At 39.8% G+C, this 22,703-nt stretch overlaps 1 protein-coding gene across 2 annotated transcripts; it reads left to right on the plus strand.

Annotated features, from left to right (window-relative positions):
* The first annotated feature begins 1,158 nt into the window (after window positions 1-1,158).
* LOC120719872 lies at window positions 1,159-22,233 on the plus strand. Of its 2 annotated transcripts, none has more exons than XM_040009410.1 (14): window positions 1,159-1,213; window positions 1,337-1,369; window positions 2,258-2,303; window positions 8,295-8,449; window positions 9,631-9,762; window positions 10,043-10,243; window positions 12,188-12,289; window positions 12,467-12,667; window positions 15,912-15,988; window positions 16,487-16,713; window positions 18,390-18,549; window positions 20,449-20,611; window positions 20,735-20,788; window positions 20,899-22,233. In XM_040009410.1, exons 1-14 carry the CDS (start codon window positions 1,186-1,188, stop codon window positions 21,150-21,152), a joined length of 1,833 nt encoding a protein of 610 aa, XP_039865344.1. In that variant the 5' UTR covers window positions 1,159-1,185; the 3' UTR covers window positions 21,153-22,233. The 2 variants fall into 2 exon arrangements, with proteins under 2 accessions (XP_039865344.1, XP_039865345.1); XM_040009411.1 differs by having other exon boundaries at window positions 16,634-16,713.
* The last annotated feature ends 470 nt before the right edge of the window (window positions 22,234-22,703 follow it).

Consider the following 22,703-nt stretch of genomic DNA (forward strand, 5'->3'; position numbering starts at 1 on the left):
ATCATAACACGCCAAAACGACCCGCAAGCCACCGGGAAATTTCGGCGTACCCCCCCATGCCCAGTTTATCTCTGCAGACATCATTTCTGCTTATCCAGCTCGGATAATCATCATGAAAAATCGTTGTAACTCTTTAAATTTTATTTTACGCTATTGATAATGATATTGGGCGTTTTGAAGCCTCGTTCTTCATTGTGATAGATAGATAGATAGATAGATAGATAGATAGATAGATAGATAAAAAGTGCAAGAAACTCTATCTATGTGTTCTTCCACTTGTTTGCAATTTGCTATAGAGGTTTTTGAGGCTCTTTAACTAAGCACCCACGAAATAAGATATGGTAGTTTGATTTCTAAATGGTGTTAACGATGACGATATCTTCACCAGAAAACCACTTCAAAGTCCCATAAGTACTAGAAAATTTGCTTCACTAAAATTTTTAACAAACTAATTTTCAATTGTGCCCTGAGGACGAGCAAAACGAGAAAAGCACCAATCTGTCGACAAAGATATTAACTGAAACTGGACAATGTGGAATGGAGATTCTGTTTCTTTTAACGATTTGTTTATGCTGTTCGTTTGTTTTTAAGCTATTTAATATATTCTCTTAGGAGAGGCAGAGCGGTCGGAGGACTGCAGGTGGGAACAAGCTCTTGTCGGCAAAATATGGACCATATTTGTATGGCATGTTAACTATAAGAGATGTCCTTCACAAACACTTTCCAAAAAATGTCAAGCTAACTCCCACGGGTGTCTTAAGGGCAACATCAAGAATAATATATAAATAAATAACATATATCGGGGTGGCTGTAGCTCAGGTGGCAGAGCAGGTCAGCCACTAATCAGAGTCTGTGAAAAACATTGTCAACTATTTCAGGTAAGGGAAAAGTCAGTGCTGGAACCAGTTTTGAAATCTGGTGATCCAGTTTTAAATTCTTTTTAAGTTTCACCTGAGCAAAAATATTAAAGTCACGATGGCGTGTCTGTACACCTCTTGCTGACGAAGCGCTTGTTGGGTCTAAACGTGTTGGGCAAGCACGCTGATTGTGTCTTTATACATGTCATATTTTTAGACTATATCACGTGGGGGTGTGGCTTTAAAACAGCTTAAATTCTTCAGTTTTTTCCCTGCTTGAATTTCATTCTCATATTCAGGCACTCAGATTCTACTAAAAGGCTTCCAAATGTTTCCTCTTTGGGGTCTAGGATTTGGTAGGTTGAAATCGTTTACAAAATGACTTTAGGATTATTTGAGATAAAATCTTAATTTATTTGATTCTCTACTTACATATATATATATATATACTTTTAATAATGCTTATATGTCCATTTCAGCCTGGCTGATTTTTGGCTTAACCACTAATTCTGGTGAGTTTTTCTTTCTTTTTTTCTTGTTTTTCGTGTGTGTGTGTGTGTGTGTGTGTGTGTGTGTGTGTGTGTGTGTGTGTGTGAGAGAGAGAGAGAGAGAGAGAGAGTTTGATTGAAGGGTCACTTGATCACTATTTCCACACAGCTGATATAGATTCTTTTTTCTTTTTTTTTCAATTTCCGCGACTGCTTTGTTGTACGTCTGTGCATATATATGTTTGTGTTTAAGAGGCAGACGGTAGATGGAGTTATATAAGTACTGTATACGAGTTATAAGTTCTAAGGCTGCATGTATTTATACATAATGCGCCATGTCAATTTGGCATCATTGTTTTTAAGAGCAGATAAGTGGTTTTAAGTCTCATGTGCGTGATGACGCAATAAGCACTGTCACGTGCATGATACTTTTATCTACTAATTTATTGAAGAGCAACTCCAAGTTCGTGGAAACTGTGCCTTTGGTATTATTTTCTTCTCTTGCCTGAAACCCTCCTCCTAATGTCTCTGGTGTGCATTTTGCCCTGACGTAGAATTTTACAGTGATGATGCTTTGGGAAAGAAAAAGGGCAATCCGTTTGTTAGGGTGACATGTGGGTGGAGGCGCTTGGCTAATGCTCGCATTTGAAGAAACCCCAGCTCACTCTTGTGCTGTTCATTAAAGCACAGTGAATCATCTGTAACCAATGTAATTATTGAATGATTGATAGCTTTAGAAGCAACTGAACTATACAATATTTAAGCAATCCCAGTGTTACTTTCAGATTAACAAAATTACTATCAATCTAGATGATTGTTGAAATATGAAATATGATTGTTGAAATGTGAACAGAGTTTACTCTAATTATATTTACCAGTGACTCACACTTTTGATCTTGTGCTTGCTGACAGAGCCTGCAGTGGGAGCTAATGCAATCTCCAGAAGGGACTGTAATCGGTAGGTCACTCCCTCTTCACTCACTGTGTGTATTTGCAGAGGTGTTCTCCTTTTATAATGGGGAAAAAATGCCTGAGCCCCAAAGAAAAAAGGAACTTCCCATTGAAAGTGTTTTGGGATTTCCTGCCTTTTTGGAAATCCACCCAGACACACGGTATATCAATGGAAAGCCCAGGATGTCCTCTATTTAGTACAACAGGACTTAGTAGGGTAGCTCAAATAAGTCAAAAGACATTGACTAAAAACAAATGTCCATTACATAGGACATAAATGTATAGGCTGGTTCTCAATAAGATATTTTTTTCTTTTTTGGAATGCTCAATTCAGTTTCACTAGCCACACACAACCTGTTTAATGTCAGGCTTAAAGAAACTCAAGAACAGAGGCAAAATAAAGCAACTGAGTAGTCTATCAGTCTGGAGAGGGTTAAAAAGCAATTTCTCAGGTTTTGGGACTCCACCAAACTATGGTGAGAGCCATTATGAACAAAAGGATAAAACAGTGGTGTACCTTCCCAGGAGTGGATGGCCTACCAAAATGATATAGAGCATATCTGGTGGTCACAACAAATAAAAGACAACATTTAAAGACCCACAGGATTCACTTGACTCGCTTAAGTTTGGTGCTCATGATCCAACAATAAAAAAGAAATTGGGTGAAAAAGTGGCATCCATGGTGGAGCTCCAAAGACAAAACCGCTGCTCCAAATAAACCTGTAGTGGCAAATTTGTCTCCCAAGATTTGAAAAAATATTTCTTCCACTTGTTAATGTGATCTGTCCAGGTTTATTTCTGACTTGTACATACAACAAAGCTATCATATCGCAATGTCACGTGATTGCAAACTGTTTGCTGCTACAGTGCACATTTCCAATGATACAAATAGGTCCATATATATTTGGACATTGAAACAATTTTTTTTTTTTTTTTGCAAATATTTCTATTGAAAAATGAAAACAAGTACTGTACACAGTACTTGCAGTTACCGAAATACAATTGACCTTTCCTTGGCTGTGCAACCTCTCAACGTATATTTAATTTTTTCAAGTTTAAAAAAAAAACATGACATCTTTAAGCCACCGGGAAATAGTAGGATACTTAACAGACTTCCAATGCAACAATATTAGACGGCTATAATATCCTTTTGTGTAGAATCAAGTGTAAGTGAGCAATCAGGAATCCCGAATACAGCAATCAGAGGACAAGGATGAAGAGTTACCCCAAGAACAGTTGACATAATAGCAAAATACCCTGTCCAGAAACCTTCTAGCTCAGGACACAGAAAGAACATGTGGCTAAGGTGACAAGGAGAGCTGTGGCATTTATCACATTTATTTTCCACTTCTGGATACAATTCAGAAAGTCTAGACTTAGAGAAATGCACCCTGTGTATGACCTTAAATTGAATAAATCCAAGACGAGCACAGGAGGTGGAAGATCGTACCCTCGCTATAGCCTGTTCCCAAGACTCCTCATGTATTTGAATTCCTAGTTCTCCTTCCCATGTACACTTAAGCTTAACATTAGAGTGGTTACTAAAAGACAGGATAGTATCATAGAGTTTCGAAATGGTTCCTCTGTGATGAGGACCAAATGATAATGTAGTTTCCCACTGCTGTTCTGGAGGTAAAGAGGGGAAATTTGGGAAACACTTGGCAACAAAATTTCGAATTTGAAAATAGCGAAACAAATGGGTAATAGGGAAATCATAACGAGAAGACAAATTGGGAAAACTATCAAAAACACCATCCACATATAAATGTTTGAACTGTTTTATACCATTGTCACACCACACTGAGAATGTTGAGTCAAAAAGTGAAGGGGGAAACAAATGGTTGTCCCTTATAGGACCCGAGGAAGATGGCATTACAAAATTAAAGTGACGTCTAAACTGAAACCAGATTTTGAGTGTGTTAAGAACCACCTGATTATCAGTATACAGAGAGGGTTTTACGGGTAAAGAGGAATAGAGCAAAGCTGGTAAAGAAGAGCCCTTACATGATGATAGCTCCAATTTACACCACGAGGAACCAGAAGATTTTAGCCAGTAGCAAAGTTTATGGATGTGAGCGGCCCAGTAGTAGGCTAGAAAATTAGGTAATGCAAGTCCTCCACTAAATCTGCATCGCTGCAGCAAAGTTTTAGAAACCCTAGGTGGCTTCCCTCCCCAAATGAAAGAACAAATAATGTTTGTAACAAAAAATATAACAAAAAATGTTTTGGCAAAAATAAGGGAATTGACTGAAATAAAAAGAAACATTTTGGTAAGACGTTCATTTTAACAACATCTTAACATGCGTGTGTACAATCGCCAGTTACTCTTAGAAATCAAAGCATCGTATGACCTGGCTCTTAAGCAAACTGAGACAGGAGATGATTATGGGCCTCCTCCACCACTTTTTGAGCCCTGTATCCTGGTTTATCTGTGCCAACACTCCTACACCACTTCCTGGAAGAAGCGCCCGAGGAAACGAGGAAAGCGGGCTGGTACACTCATCAAAGTCCGATCTCTTCTCCGTGCTTCTCGTGGAACTACTGGACCAGCAGAGTACATCTTTAGATGGATCCTGCCTGTTGTCCCTGGAGCTCCCACGACACTTGATCCCCCGCTCTCAGCATTTTATTTCCCTAAGCGGCCTCGGACCGTGGATGTGGCGTGGACCACGGAAATCTTCGCACACTTAACCGAGCTGGAACATCTGATGTTAGGATCTACACACTCCAAATGGCTTTACTAAATGTAAGATCATTAGCAAACAAGATGTTTGTATTAAATGACTTCCTAAAGTCACAACAGTTGGACTTTCTGTTTCTGACAGAAACATGGCTTCAACCCGGTGAGTCTGTAGCTTTTTCGGAACTGGTCCCTCCTAATTTCTCATTCTTCAGCCTCCCTCGGTCCTCTGGTAGGGGGGGGGAGGCTTAGCCACCGTGTTCAACATTCGATTTCATTGCCATCAAACATTACAGCACGACTCATTTTCTATAGTTTTGAACTCCAGCTGTTTGAGTTACACCTGAATTCTGCTGCGCCTTTGCTGTGTGCCATCATACAGTGGGGCAAAAAAGTATTTAGTCAGCCACCGATTGTGCAAGTCCCCCCACTTAAAATGATGACAGAGGTCAGTAATTTGCACCAGAGGTACACTTCAACTGTGAGAGACAGAATGTGAAAAAAATATCCATGAATTCACATGGTAGGATTTGTAAAGAATTTATTCGTAAATTAGGGTAGAAAATAAGTATTTGGTCACCTCAAACAAGGAAAATCTCTGGCTCTCACAGACCTGTAACGTCTTCTGTAAGAAGCTTTTCTGTTCCCCACTCATTACCTGTATGAATGGCACCTGTTTGAACTCATCATCTGTATAAAAGACACCTGTCCACAGCCTCAAACAGTCAGACTCCAAACTCCGCCATGGCCAAGACCAAAGAGCTTTCGAAGGACACCAAGAAAAGTATTGTAGACCTGCACCAGACTGGGAAGAGTGAATCTACAATAGGCAAGCAGCTTGGTGTGAAAAAATCAACTGTGGGAGCAATCATCAGAAAATGGAAGACATACAAGACCACTGATAATCTCCCTCGATCTGGGGCTCCACGCAAGATCTCATCCCGTGGGGTCAAAATGATCATGAGAACGGTGAGCAAAGATCCCAGAACCACACGGGGGGACCTGGTGAATGACCTGCAGAGAGCTGGGACCAAAGTAACAAAGGTCACCATCAGTAACACACTACAACGGCAGGGAATCAAATCCCGCAGTGCCAGACGTGTTCCGCTGCTGAAGCCAGTGCATGTCCAGGCCCGTCTGAAGTTTGCCAGAGAGCACATGGATGATACAGCAGAGGATTGGGAGAATGTCATGTGGTCAGATGAAACCAAAGTAGAACTTTTTGGTATAAACTCAACTCGTCGTGTTTGGAGGAAGAAGAATACTGAGTTGCATCCCAAGAACACCATACCTACTGTGAAGCATGGGGGTGGAAACATCATGCTATGGGGCTGTTTTTCTGCCAAGGGGACAGGACGACTGATCCGTGTTAAGGACAGAATGAATGGGGCCATGTATCGTGAGATTTTGAGCCAAAACCTCCTTCCATCAGTGAGAACTTTGAAGATGAAACGAGGCTGGGTCTTCCAACATGACAATGATCCAAAACACACCGCCCGGGCAACAAAGGAGTGGCTCCGTAAGAAGCATTTGAAAGTCCTGGAGTGGCCTAGCCAGTCTCCAGACCTCAACCCCATAGAAAATCTGTGGCGGGAGTTGAAAGTCCGTGTTGCTCGGCGACAGCCCCAAAACATCACTGCTCTCGAGAAGATCTGCATGGAGGAATGGGCCAAAATACCAGCTACTGTGTGTGCAAACCTGGTAAAGACCTATAGTAAACGTTTGACCTCTGTTATTGCCAACAAAGGTTATGTTACAAAGTATTGAGTTGTATTTTTGTTATTGACCAAATACTTATTTTCCACCCTGATTTACGAATAAATTCTTTACAAATCCTACCATGTGGATTCATGGATTTTTTTTTTTCACATTCTGTCTCTCACAGTTGAAGTGTACCTCTGGTGCAAATTACTGACCTCTGTCATCATTTTAGGTGGGGGAACTTGCACAATCGGTGGCTGACTAAATACTTTTTTGCCCCACTGTATATCGCCCTCCCAAGTTTAACAAGGATTTTATCAAAGAGTTTTCAGGTTTTATGGCTGGAATCGTTCTTAAATTTGACAGTTTTTTAATCCTTGGTGATTTTAACATCCATGTCTGCTGTGACTCTAAACTTTTGGTCAAGGACTTTTTAAATATTATTGACTCTTTTAACTTGACCCAGTGGGTTACTGGTCCCACGCATGAAAAAGGTCACACACTGGACTTGGTGCTCTCCCACGGGTTGGAGGTGTGCATCACGGAAATATCCGAGTTGCGCATCTCATCATCTTCCTGTGTTGTTCACTCTAATCCTGCGCTGCTCGGTGGATAAGCCATACGTCCCAGCGCGCAAAAAGCAAGCGCTTAATGCACTAACAGCGCCCGCTTTTTCTGCTGCCTTTATGGACTCTGGAATAATGAACTCCAACTGTAAAAGTGTTGAGGACCTTTCGGACATTCTTCATTCTACCTGCACTGATATCTTGGACTCTATTGCTCCGCTCAGGACTGTGCGCGCTAAGCATTTATCAGAGCCGTGGTTGAATGAACATACGCGCTCCCTCAGACGTGACTACAGACGCGCAGAAAGGAGATGGAAAAAGGACAGATTGCATGTTTCCCTACAGATTTTAAGGACTCGTCTTTCTGCTTACCAAGAAGCTGTAAAAATTGCAAAGACACAGTTTGTCTCAAACTTAGTGTCAGTAAACAGTCACAGGCCTCAGGTACTTTTTAATGTTCTTAATCGCTTTCTTAGTTTATGTGATAATTCTGGAGTCACTTCTTCACCAAGTATGTGCGATGATTTTTTAGCATTTTTTAATGACAAGATCCTATAGATTAGGGCCCTTGTCTCGTTGTCTGCTGCCTCAGATCAGAGTCCTTCTCCTGTGTGCTCAGCTGTCTTAGAGCAGTTTGATCCCGTCTCCCTTAAGGACTTGACCGCGGTAGTTAGTAACCTAAGATCATCACACTGCCCCTCTGATTGTCTCCCCCCGAGCTTGCTTAAAAGCACTTTTAATACTGTTGGGCCTTTTATCCTGAGATTAATTAATACGTCCCTTGCTACAGGCTGCGTCCCATCATGCTTTAAACAAGCTGTAGTTCAGACTCTTCTTAAAAAACAAAACCTGGACCCAACTGTTCTGTCCAACTACAGTGTTTTCATATCAGTCCATCAGAGATCAGTATTGCATGGGACTATGAAGGAACGCATAGGTCTAGCTGTAAAATGTTTTTCATATTTATACGTAATTTCTGTACTTTTATGTCAGATGAATACAAATGAGTGTCAGGGATAATGTCCTGGATTTTGTCTTCTATGCTTTTCAGAAGAGACTGCAATGGAATACAGTATGACATCCAAGAGGCTGTTTGCTGTGAAAATAAGCTTCACCCTGGTGTAAGTCTATTTTGCTGTGGAAAGGAGCCTTACAATCCTGGAACAGCCACTTGTTGTAAAATACAACATGGACACAGCACCACAGGTAATCAACTTGTAAAACAACTAACAAAAGAATAATTAAAATTCAAAGTGGAAATTTGACTTTGTGATCTTGCAAGAAATTGGGCACCTTAACAAGGTGAAAATGAGAATTTAATAATGTAAGTATTAGTTAATGGTGTGATGAGCATAAAAAGGTTTAAAGCAGCAGCTTCACTTATGGGGCGATGTGGCTCAAGAGTTGGGAGTTCGCCTTGTAATCGGAAGGTTGCCAGTTGGAGCCCCGGCTTGGACAGTCTCAGTCGTTGTGTCCTTGTGTCCTTGAGCAAGACACTTCACCCGTTGCCTACTGGTGGTGGTCAGAGGGCCCGGTGGCGCCAGTGTCTGGCAGCCTCACCTCTGTCAGTGCACCCCCGGGCAGCTGTGGCTACAATGTAGCTTGCCATCACCAGTGTGTGAATGGGTGGATGACTGGGGTCTTTAGGGACTAGTAAAGCACTATACAAATACAGGCCATTTACCATTTATGGAACAAGATATTACTCCAATGTTGGAACTGCAGTTTGTGGAACATTTGAACTGTATTGGACTAGAAAACTTAATACTTAACTGAATAAACTGGAAACTTAAAAATTATTGCAGCTACTCTCCTTCTAACATAAATAAACCATGTGCAATGATCATGCTTTGAATTTCCTTGGGGTTACAAAGTGCCTCATGGAGATTAGAAACAGCCACATACAAAAGATTAAAACAAAACTTTAAAAAAGAACTTTTAAAAAGACCATGCTAATAAATATGATTCGTCCATGGATTCATCTGTTAGCACTTAAACTAAGTTAGGTATTTTCATTTATTCAAAGCTGCTGCAACAGTCCTTTTTTACTGCTCTGTGTACGTCACTCACAGAGACATTCTGCGCAGTAAGCAGATGACGGGCTTTTAAAAAATGTCAGTGAGGAAATTTTCTCTGAGTCATTCACTTCTCCCAAGAGTTAATGGCTCCAGTGCATGACTAAACACTGCGAAAAACACTGGTGCAAAACCACCACAGTCTTCATCAAAAACATGTTTTAAACCCTCAAGAGTTGTGGTTGTGTTTGTTGTGCTTGGTTTACGTAAAAGTGAAACACCCCTAGTTATTTTTAGATTGAGCTTTGGGACTCGTGGAACTTGTGAACCTTCTAGTACTGAGTTAATGCACTTACCATGACACACTTCCAGCTGTTACACAGGGTCTAAGTGAAAAGGTGTCCAAGTGCTGTGACCTGAAGGCGTACAACCCAGTCAATGAAATATGCTGTCAATCAACCATCGTAGCAAAACCTGGACCAATGGCTGAATGCTGTGGTAAAGGTGAGCAGAACTGAACACATTGATGAAAAACATCACATTATAACCCTATACCAAGGAAAGTTAACTGTCCAGTTAAAAGAAACCTATGAAAATATACAAATTGTTTTGGAGAAGCTTAAATATAATATATACTAAATGTGGTTTTATCACAGAATTTTCTGGAAAACAGCAGAAAATTTTTCTTTTAATGTAGTGCAATTGCTTATTCAGTAGAATAATTCAGTAGTACAACATTTGTAGGAGGTAGAAATATAATGAATCACCATGGTCTTTTCCACAGAGGCTTATGATAAGGACAAGCAGTTGTGCTGTGGTCCGAATGAGAGCAAGATGATTCTGATGAGGAATTCCAGTCACCACCAGTGCTGTGGTCACAACCAGTATGACACAGAGACTCAGTGCTGCTGTTCAAATGAGGAAAGCGTGGAGATACAATCGAAAGATTCATCGTGTTGTTTCAAGGACTTTGGTGTATCTGCAGGTCAGTTCAGGACTTAACTGCATGTAACACTGTGTGGGACCAATCTAATGAAAGTTGATGCAGTTTGAGTCACTGTACAAATCAGTCTTAAGGGGGGCAGTCTTTTGGGGGGGGGGGGTCCAGTGTTAATTTTGACAGCAAATCTTGACTTTGTTTTAATCAGTCTGTTGTCTTGTCATTTACATTTAGTTATAAGTTAGACTAAAAGTAAAAGAATTTGGAAGCCTATTTTTAGTCAACTAAACATCACGAGATTGTAGTAAACTATGACTAAAATACAAAGTGTAAAAGTTCGCTGTCACAATCCTGGGTCTTATGACCCAGTGTTTTGAGTTTTAGTTCTTTTGATGTTTATAGTGTATGTTTAAGCTTATTAGGTTTCCTATGTTCATTTGCTTATTAGTTCCCCCTTGTGTTTTCAACCCCTGTGAAGTCTCCCTTGCCCTTCGTGTGTTTCATGTCTGTGTGTCTTATGTTGTCATGTCTGCGTCTCATTATATTTCCTGTTTTATTTTGAAGGGGTCCTGTGTTCCTATATTCAATGTTTTTAGTGTTACTCTCTCCTTGTGACGTCGTTATGTTCATGTGTGTCAGCTGTTTGTCCATGTGTTCCCACTTCCCTCATTATCCTCCTGTGTGTATTTAAGTCCTCTGTTTTCAGTGTGTCATTGTCAGGTCGTCTGTTGTCCACGCCATGTTTCCTATGCCATGCCTTGCCTCCAAGTTTCTTGTCTAGGTTTTTCTTATTGTTTGTTTAGATTTCCCAGTTTAGGTTTGTGTTAATTTTGCTTCAGTTTGCCTTGCCCTTTGTTTGTACCTTTTTTACCAGCCACATTAAACGGCTCGCTTTTTGTTAACATTTCAAGTTCTGTTCCCTGTTCCTTGGAGTCTGCGTTTCGGGTCCTTTTGTCAACCCCTACAGTCTGCCCTCGCCAGACTGTGACATTCGCTGTGATTTTAACAGTGTTTAAAAAGTGTCCTTTGTTCTTTGTCATTAAATGCCAAATATGCATGTACTTACTCATCTCTCCCTCCAAAGCATTGACATTTCTTTCATGAGAAACAGGGAGCATGGGAGCAAATTATGGTATTTATTCCCTCAAATAAGTTGTACAGTTTCTTGGAGACAGATCAAATATGCACATTCCTCACATTCCACAGAAGAAATTTGTTTAAGTTTGGGGACTGAAATAGCTGTCTGAACTGAAATAGCATTTGTACAAGGAAATGGCTGATGACATCAGACTTAAGAGGCAGATAACAGCACAACAAAAGAATTCAGGTCACCTGACCCAGCCCTAATTATATGCTTCATTTAAAAGAAAAGTTTTTAACCAAATTTTTAGAGGGTCTGTGTTTTATTCTATTCGGACTCATTCGATTTAATTTTCAATTACGTTTTAAGGTGCTTAAATTGTTAGGTGAAACCCTAAAATAATTAAAAGAAAACAGAGAGAACCCTAACAGTCATATAACCCCCTATGAGCAAGTGCTTTGGCAACAGTGGGAAGGAAAAACTTTGCTTTAACAGGAAGAAACGTCCATCAGAGCCAGGTTCAGGGGAGGGTGGCCATCTGGCGTGACCATATGGGGTGAGGAGAGGAAGACAGGACAAAACACATGATGTGGAAAAGAGCCAAAGATTAATAATAACGAAAGCAGAGTAGAATATAAATACATTAGTGGAAAATGTGACTGAAGAAGAACTACTCAAGGCAAGATTCAAGGTCAACTGATCCAGCCCTAACTATATGCTTTATCAAAGAGGAAGTTTTCAACCTAATCTTTGAAAGCAGGGAGGGTGTCTGTCTCCCGAATCTGTCCCCCACATATGAGGGTCCTGAAAGCTGAAGGCTCTGCCTCCTATTGTTCTTCTTCTAAAGGAAATTTATGCTGGTTACTATGAATGATGTGTGTATTTTGACCTGGTCTTTGCCTCTACAGCTCCTTTATGTGGAAATACAACCTTCAACATACATACGCATTTATGTTGTCAGTCAACTGTTGTTGCCAAATCTTCACCACAACACAGATGTTGTGATAAAGGTAAGCAGAGCTAATCAAAATACAAGTATTTCACTATAAAAAAAAAACTATTTAAATGATCTGTTATATGAGGAACATATAAAACCCGTTTCCTTAAAAAAGTTTAACATTAACTTAATTATGCATAAAGTACACTATATGCATTTCATTTTCTAGTATCTGGTTCTTTTTCCACAGGGACATATGATGTGGAAAAGCAGCTGTGTTGTGGTCCAATTAATGATAAGAAGATCCTTGAAAGGAACTCTACAGATCACCAGTGCTGTTATCATGACCAGTTCAACACAAAGACCGAGTGCTGCTGTTGGAAAAAGGAAAGTGCTGAAGTACAATTGAAGAATTCATCTTGCTGTTCAGAGGAGTCAGCTGTGCTTGAAGGTCAGAACTTGTCTAATACAATTTCATGCACATCTTAGACATTACATTTGATATTCAACTGAATTTCAGTTGGCATTTTGTATCTTTGCAAAATTCTAGTTGGTGGAAAAAGGCTACATTTACTCCATGATATGGAGCTGTTGTTGTGATTTTGGGATGGCAGCATGGACTGCTAAATCCAATAATCAGAATCACAATACTTTATGACGGCTCGAGGAAATGATGTGGTCACAGTTGATCCAAGTCATTAACTAGTAACCAGAACAATAAAAAATCCTGAGCATTGTTCAGCAATTATTAACAGACTTCAGCCACCTCTGTCTCTTCCTGAAGAGTGCAGTGGTGTTTAGCCCAGTCTAGTTTATTGTCAATGTGTACTCTAAGGTATTTATACATACTATGTCCACATGGAGTCCCTGGATTGAAACAGGGGTCACAGGTTTCATAATCCTCCTAAAGTCCACAATCAATTCATTGGTCTTTGTAATGTTGAGCTCCAGATAATTCTGCTTGCACCACATAACAAAGGAGTCCATGTGTGGTCGAGTACCTGGTACTCTACGTCAATGTATCACCTTCACTGATGCATTCAACCACCGGAGACTCATCAGAAAACTTCTAAAGGTCTCTGTGCAGTGTCTCCCATCAGTGGTGTAGAGGGTGAATAGCCCCAGTGTTGTTGATCATCTCGTCAGACACAGTTTTGAAGACACACATGAACCTTCAGCCAGGTAATCAGCAATCCAGGACACAAGAGAGGCATCTACCTGCATTGCTGTCAGCTTCTCACACAGGATGGTCAGCCTGATGGTACTGAATGCACTGAGGAAGTAAAAAAAACATGACCTTCACAGTCCTTGCTGGCTGATTCAGATGGGCATAGACATGGTTGAGCAGGTAGATGACGGCGTTATCAGCTCCAAGACGGGGCTGGTAAGCGAATTGAAAAGAGGTTCAGATATGGAGCTGATCAAGGATGAGTCTTTCCAGGTTCTTGATGTGGTCACTGCCACCAGTCTACAATGACCAGAAAAATGGTTTGGTCATCAATTCAATTCAGTTTTCTATATAGCATCAATTCATATAAACCTTTGTTTCAAGGCATGTTATGTTTAACCCACCATCATGGCAAAATGTGACGTTGGGTCCACCATGTCCACTCGCGGTTTGCCTGTCCAATTGGTTGGGGTTATCAGGTTGCTATATTGCAAGGTAAAGAACCTATAATATTAGAAAGAAACCCCAACAATTACACATTATCCTATAAGCAAGCACTTGGCAACAGTGGTACTTTTACCAGGAAGAGCTCTCTAGCAGAGCCAGACTCATGAGAGGCACCCATCCGCCACAACTGGTTGGGGTGAGGGGATAGAGAAGAGAGAAAGCCAGAGTTTAATAATTATTAATGATTAAATGGTAGTAGTGTATTAAGGATTAAAATGGAAAATGAGAGATAAAGATGAATGGAGGGCAGTTAGTGAACCAGGGAATGCAGACTGGTAAGGAGGAAGTGAAGATAGCTATGAAGAGGATGAAGAAGGGGAGCTCAGGTAAAACAAAGGATGACAAGCAGATAGTCTGAAAAGGAACTGAAGGAAGCACACCCTAAATATACACACAAGGTAATGAGGGAAATGCACAACAGATAGGAGACACAGCTGAACCTAATTAGACGTGGTGAGACAGGGAGACTTAAGGAACTAGAAACACAGAAACTGAGAGACTAGCAATGATAAATCATGAGGAAATCAAAGATTAACAAGAATAATACAAAACACAGAACACTGGGCCATCATCCCAGAGCCATAACTCCTTTAGATGTATGGAGGTGTCTAGGGTAGAGGGCAGCGTTTTTTTTTTTTTTTAAACAGACTGACAGTATGATCCTAGAGAGTGATTGGAGGCCTGAGGAAAGGATAAGAAGTGGATAGGCACTAATTTTCAAGAACAAAGGTAAACCACAACCATTAAATAGCAACTACAGAAGGATAAAGTTGATGAGCTATATCATCTAGCTGTGGAAAAGAGGTTAAGAGGAGAGGTGATGATCAGTGAGCTGCAGTTATTGCTTCGTGCCAAAAAAAAGCAGGGATCCGCTCTTAGCTCCTTCTTGCTGGCCATGGTTATAGACAGGACAACAGGTCAGCCTGAGTTCAGGCAGTGCTGTGAAATATGTGCTCTGTAGTGAGAGAGTGAGGAAAAGAGGCTGGAGACTTGGAGTTATGTCCTGGAAAACAGATGTTAGGCAGGATGGAGTGGGTGTCATGTCAATGAAAGACATTCCTCACTTCATTTAAAACAAAAGTTGCATTCAGGAGAAAACAAAAAAATGTTACAAACCAGATGAGAAGGCATTTTACAAAGTTAAATCTTTGAAATCTGTTTTAGACCTAAAGCTAAATGGGCCTTGCATTTTAAAAACTTAAAAATTAGTTCTGTCAAAAAATTGTGCTTACTCAACTTTTTAGTAGCAAATGTAATGTTTGAAAAAACTGTTTGTTTTTTTTAATACATTCCTACCACCAGAGTGAATAAGGCTGAAGTCACTTAATGGTCCAAATACATTATCTCAGAAAATCTTATAGATCAATAGTCAAGATGGGAGTTAGAGTTGAAAAATTCAGCTTTATTTGTTTTCTTCTTGATAGCACAGGTGTTTTTTATATCGAGATAAGTTAATGAATTTACTGTGTAGTGCACCTCTTTCTTTTTCTGTTTATGAGAGTCAATATTGCTCATCCAAGAGTCTTTCTCTTTCCTTGTCATCTATGTGACAGTAATCATCCAAATAACAGCATTTATGTGATTTATTTGATTGTTTTATAGTCTTTATTACTATAGGCTTTACTGGGCCTCACAAACCACATAACAATAATATGGCATATACTGTTTTCTTAATTTATAAATGTGCATGTAGCCACTTAAATAGAAGCAGTAGCATTCCAACATTAACTTACAAGGCCCAGTCAAAATTTCTGGTACCCATCCAAAGGGTGTATAGTGTAAACTAGGGATGGGAAGTCACAGTGTTTTCTTGCTGGGTTTGGTTTCAGATTCATTTATACTGAATTCCTACATGCAGTGCACAAGAATGGCAAAGATGGATGTGTTTATTATGTTATTTTGGCAAAAACAAATTTAAAAACAGAACAAAAGACCGCAAATCCTCTGAGTCATCTTTTCCATAGATAATTCATCCCCAAATGTTCTCATCTACCCTTTCCACCCTCACACCCCTCCTTAGGTCAAAGCAATTCCAAGGTGGGAAACCAAGTCTGCTGTGATGGCTGTTCATCTGTGCAGAAGCCTTGGATCAGTCAAGTAATGCACTCAATACATTGTTTGCTTTTCCCAGGCCTGCCCAGCTGGCTGACTTTTTTCTATTAATGCAAGTCAAAATGCTTAATCTCTAGAAAAATCTAATTGTTTCCAGTGAAGGCTATGAGCTATAAACACTGTTTTCAGCTTTCAGCTCTTTTTCTTTTGCTTACAGAAAAAGGAAGAATATAATAAGTCCATTCTGGCAAGATTTTTAATGAGATAATTGATTAGAAAGAATTCTGGATAGCACAGGTCCAGAATTAAAGGTAAATTTGAGCAGGATTCAATTGCTGCAAAGAACAATACAATGTAGAGTTAACGGCAGTCGAACCCAGTGATCCCAGTGAAAAAAAAGAGCTGTTTTTGTACCACTTTGATGAGAAAGCTCGGAGCTCCACCCCGCTCCTTTTACATGGTTACTCAGGGTGTTTTCTATCTGATATATAGGATGTTTCTGCATTGCTGCACACATTACTGTTTTATTTCTGATTCTTCAAGTGCTGTGGGGATACACCGTTTGGCTCAGCACAACGTGGAGTTCTCTGTTGTAATAACACCTTGTACGAGAACAGAAATGATGGAGAGGAATGTTCAGAGACGGGTATTCCTTATGACCCAACTAAAGGGACCATATGTTGCTCTCAGTTTCATGGCAGCCCGGGACAACACTGCTGTGGGACAGAAATTTACCAGCCTGATGCTGAGATCTGCTGTAACGGACACAGGTGATTGTGTGTGTGTGTGTGTGTGTGTGTGTGTGTGTGTGTGTGTGTGTGTGTGTGTGTGTGTGTGTGTGTGTGTGTGTGTGTGTGTGTGTGTGTGTGTGTGTGTGTGTGTGTGTCCTGAGGGACAGCTCAAGTCAAGCATTTTTGAGGCAAAGTTAGAGAGGTGAGGCTGTTTAGGCATGTGCATAGGAGGGATTGTCGATATACTGGACAAAGAATGTTAAATCTGGAACTGCCAGGCAAGAGAAAGACATTACTCTCACATGAAGATTTATGTATGTACTAAAGAGGACATGCAAAGATTTGGTGCAAAAAAAAAAAGAGGATGGTAAGGAATATCCAGTGTGGGAACTTCTAAAGGGATCAGCTGAAAGAAGAAATCTGTTTCGAGTTGTATTGTATTGCTGATGAAATCTGGTGAAACAAACTTCTTTCTTTTTTTTAATTTAGTTGGTATGTATCGCTGGATTGCATTTTGTCTCTCAGGACAGCTGTGCTAAAGGGAACCACTTAATTTAATGTTTTCTGAGAGAGGGTGGAGGAAAACTCAGAAAGGAGAGGCATGGGAAAATTACTTTTCATGGAATGTATATGTGTCTGCGATACGCAAATGCTCCAGCTGTGCACAAACCCTATCCCCACTTTGTTTTCAGTGTGGTGACTTTAAAATGCACTGAGCTACTGTGCCAGAGAATTTCTGTCTCAGTCTGTGTAGTCTCTGACTGGGTTTGGCCCTGTTTTAGTTAAAGTTTATTGTTAAGGGCTATGTTCATGTGTGCATGTCTTTTCATAATTATGTTCTTTGGCTTTCTTTTTAGAGGTTATTATTTAAATTATCGCCCTACTCAGCAGCAAATAGCATTAAGATTTCAGTTTTTTTCTTTTTATACTTTGCTCTTTACAAGATGAACTGGTTGAATCTTGGCTGCTCTAATCAAGCTTATTTCCAGCTGGAGTAGCTGTCAAAGTGACAACACCTTTATGTTATTTTCTGGTTTTATGTTTTATTCTATTATCCATTAGATTGTTACATTGTTATGTCTGTTTTTTGTGTTTTATTATAAATTGATTTTCATCTGTAAAATTGCTTAATAAGTACATTTTACTTTTACTTACTAACAGCGGCAGCATTACACATAGCCATAGCCAGCAGCCACTACCTTAATTATAACTAAGCAAGCAGCTAATGTAGCTGCAGGGTAACTGCTAAGAGTTAAATGGCTGACATTAATATGATAACGCCATAGCATGTTAATGTTTATGAAACAGAAGCATTACTGATGTCACAAAATAAATTGATGTTCCATGATGTGAACATTATCAACAGTTTATGTTCAGCTGCTAATGAGGGGAGCATCTATGTAAGCCTATCTTTAGCAGTGCTGTCTGAAGTTGCACGTTCACTGGAGGAGGCACAGACAGCACTTTTGGTATCGATATTGTTGGAGATAAAATTATAATTCATTATTAATTTTCGGTATTTTCATCTGAGTTAAGTATAGATGAAAATCTTTTTTTTCCTGCCAACACTCTGTTGAAGAAGTTAAGAAGGTATCTTCCAGAGTGAGATCCAGTTAATACATAAGACAAGAGTCATCTAATTCAGAATCTTTTCGGCATACATCTTTATCACTGTCCTTATTGAATCATAACGGTTACCTCTGTTTTCCACCCAGACATTCCAGATTGGAAAATATTCACTGCTGTGGGATTAAAGCCTACAACATTAAAGACCCACAGATGAAGTGCTGTGCAGGAACACTGTACAATCTGACACTGTTAGATGAGCATGGACAGGACGCACAGTGTTGCGGATCCCTTCTGCAAAAGCAACAGGTAGAGTTAATATTACTAATGCTATCTCAAGATCTACTCTTTGTTTATGTAATCATGTCTTACACCTTATTAGGTCATAAGATCTTAGAGTAGAAGAGAATGGAATAGAATAGAATTCAACTTTATTGTCTCTCCTACAACATGCAATGATCCAAGCACACTCTGTGGGAGGAGGTATGCAAAATATGGAGAGGGGCTTCCAACCAGTGCAAATGTGCTCCCATGCAGTCCTCAACCCATCTATCTTCTTAGCTAAAAATGTAACTATTAACATCCTTGAAGGCGCGTGCCAATGCACAGCTGAGTCTTGTTCTGATGTACTGTCTTTCCTATGTTGTGACATGTGGACAACGGTCCAAGGACACTTTGGGGGAGGAAATGTGCAAAATACTTTCACAGGAGGCTTGGCTGCTCTGAGGAAGGAGAGGGAGAGATGAAAGGGTGGCTGCTGTTGCAGGTTTAAGCCTTGATTATAATATGTTACAAAGATGGACATGGATACCTGGAGACCTAATAGTGGTCATTCCTCTTACACTTCTTTGAAGTCCACTTGATGTCTCCCACCTGGGTATATGATGAGTCAGTACATTGTCTGCAGATGTTCCTAGTACACATGGACCATAATAAACCAAAGCTTTCAAACAAGAAGTTTCGTGGTGTCAGTGAGCTGGACCCATAAGCCCCTTTACCATTAGTACCTACTTTGATTGACTTGGCATGGTTTGTCACAGTTTCCAGGATTTTCCATTAGGTCCAGGTGCTTTTTTAGTAGCTGCTCGGCCCAGATTCCAAGCAATCCAAACAGGTATTAAAATATGACGTCGTCAAACTGGTTGCCACGAATTGGGTGGTAGGTAGCAACACTTGATGAGTCATGAGAGTATCTCGTTTGCGAAAATCCATAGTCTGCTTCGAAGCTCACCTAAGTCCACCTGTTGGAGCATTCGTGTCGCATATCAATTGCAATGCGCAATGCACAGATATGTTGCTATGACAACAAGCACACAAACAAGGAACTAGTGGGTTGTAATGGAAAACCAGTCAATCCGAGTCAAGTTGTTTCGATTCGTAGAGAGTTGATCCGAGTAGGTACTAATGGAAAAGGGGTTATCGAGTCACACGTAAAAAAAAAAATTGACTTCGCTCATTGGCCCACTCCAAACTGCTTTCAACTCCACTGCCGTTGGTTGGCTTTAAACCAGTGATAGTCTTTATGCCAACCAGACTTCCTTCCCTCACAAGAATTTCCTCCATAGTTTAGGGATAAAACATCCAAACAAAAGCTAAAAAATGTGCTGTGCATTACAGTGCTCAGATTGTTACATAGGAGAAACCTAAAAATCCCCCAGATGCATGGTACAGCACAGGAGAGCAAAGTCATCAGGATAAGACTCAGCTGTACATTTATAACTAAAGGAGAACAGACACTCATTTGAAAATCCCACCAGAAAAACAGTTGGTTTAAGAGAGGAGCAAAGCAGTCCAATGACGATCACTGAATAGAGGTGGTGGTCTATGACACCAACTATCAGACAGTCTTGAAATCCCTTCCCTGGTGTTTCAAACCACACTTGAAGCACATCTTGAACCATGTGATCTTAATAACTCACATGATTGCATGGTGGGGTAGTGTCTCATAAGAGATTCACACTTTGGCTTTAATTACCATAATGACACTGCTAGATTTGCACATATTTGCTGTTATTGAAGTCACTTAAGACTAACATGGACTGAATTGTGAATCTACACAGACATACAAAGCTGATTTTAGCTTATGTAGCAACATTACTGGGTGAACTTGACATTAACTAACACATTCCTCAAAAACTCCAAACAATTATGTTTATGTATAATTGTATAATTATGTATATAAAGAACACTATGTCTTTTTAAATCCAGGACATTTGCTGCTCAAGTGAGGACAGAGAAGTGCTATACTCTGCTAAGACGGGATTCAAATGCTGTGGTCACCTCTACTTCAACACCACCCTGTGGTCATGCTGTGCTGAGCGGCTGAGATCAATCCATGAACCAGGACAGGATCGGAGAAAGATGAACAATGGTCTGTCATCTCTACTTAAAAGTCCTCTCACAAAGTAGAACTAAATTTTGTGTCATCTGAACTTAATAGCACAGCTTAGATCATGTATTTCACCTGTTCTGTGTCTATAATGTTCTTTTACAGAATCCAGACTTCAATCAGTGAATAATATGAACAAAACTGATCTTTGCAAAAAAAGTAGGACATCAGTTTATATGTAAATTTAAAAAACAAAACATTGTAGCAAATGCTGTTTAGGAATTTATGGGGGTTTGTAATGCAATGTATTTGTGTGCGTCTCTGTTTAGTGCGCATCGGGACGGTGGAAAGTGTCTCTCTGCATAGCATTGTGTTCAAGAGCGTGCTGAAGATCCGTGGAAAGAAGGCCAAAGTGAAAGCGTTGCCTTTCCCTTATATCTTGAAAACAGATGATCGCTGCAGCTCACCCAAACTGATTCCTGGGAAGACCTACTTCTTTAACAAAGTTAATGTTTTCACCGATTCCAACCATGACACTGTTCTTCAGTCACTCCACTTCATTTTTTCTAAGTGTTCAGCTTAGATCACCAGTCGCTGATGGATACATATTACTTCTTACTCACACACTGATTTACATTTTTTCACAACAGCTATTACAGAGATGCGTTGTCACATAGGTCTGTTACCTCTAAAACAATCAACCGTAAAGGTACTCATCATCATAAAAAAATTAAACCTGACGTTTTACCAGCAATACCAGCAGCAAAGTTGGTGAAAACCAACCCAAAGAGATCTTTTCAGTTCATCATTGCTTTTCTTACTCATTCAGGCTCAAAATATGACCTGTTTGCTTGGATTAGCATGCACTCACCTTGAACATTGCTCTGGATCCCACGGATCTTCATGAGCTTTACTGATCTTTATTTTACCTTTTCAGATTTTTGAATAGGTTTGACTTTGCATTTGCAGCAGTGTTGCACTGCCAAAAATTTTAGGCCAGTCACTTTTTTTTCTACAAGGTGAGATCAGTTATTGTTGCACAAATAACAGTTGGAGGTTTTTTGTTTGTTTCTTTTAAAATTTTCTATTATACAGATTATGTAACTTGAGTAAAAATAAAAACAAAGCTAGTTTGCCAGTAGCAGGCAACCATTTACCTTAGTTAGAGACTATGATGCACAATATTACTGCAATACAGACAAATGTGATGTAAGTATACAATGCATTACTTTTTATATCACACCCACACTGCATACTTATTTCATTAAGAAAATCACATTGTGTTTCCAAAACAGCAGTATCAGTTAGTAGTGATATTAGTTATACATTGTTATCAATATATTATACATTGTTTTTCAAATATTGAAATATCTGAGCGCACGTAAAAAAAAATTGCAGGTGCAAGTGTTGCATTTTGAGGAGAAATTCATTTTGAGTGGAGAAAAGCTAAACTTGAGTGAACAAAATTCATTGCTGCATGCAAAAAATGCATTTCAGTGTTTGCTATTATAGCAGCCCCTCTCGCTCAGTTTTTGCATTTGCGCTTGCTCTCAATGTGTTGCTTGTGCTCTCAACATTTCTGCCCGTGCACATTCAACTCTTTCTGTACACCGTTATATTTGTGCCACAAAACCAGCCAATCACAGACTTGGATGCAAAGAAATCTGATTGGCTGTTTTGGTCTCCAATCAGCTTGAAATGACGAAATGCAATATCCCAGAATCCATTTCGTCCAAAACTCAAACGAGGCTGTGGCGGAGGAACACAGAGTGGCGGAGTTTGAAATATTACTATTTCTGGTCACAAAATAAACTTTTAAGATATTTTCATGCGAGAATGGTGCTGTGTAAACTTCAAATATCTGCTCGATTCATCAAGACATCACATATTTACAAAAGTGCTCTAATGTTTTTGGAGATGCCTGATAGCCACCAGCTGACCGCATAGCTGGACTGGGCATACCGGGCATTTGCCCGGTGGGCCGATGGTGATTTTTCATTTTTATGTTTGTTTGTTTTTTTAAAACGGTATAAACAATGAAAGGTGGTGGATTAGCCAATTGGTAACAGGCATCTCCGAAAACATTAGAGTATTAGAGTACATTGAGTAAGAACAATGTACTTCAAAGTGTAAT

The sequence above is a fragment of the Simochromis diagramma genome, unplaced genomic scaffold, assembly GCF_900408965.1.
Source record: "Simochromis diagramma unplaced genomic scaffold, fSimDia1.1 OVJJ01000344.1, whole genome shotgun sequence".
Classification (NCBI taxonomy): Eukaryota; Metazoa; Chordata; class Actinopteri; order Cichliformes; family Cichlidae; genus Simochromis; species Simochromis diagramma.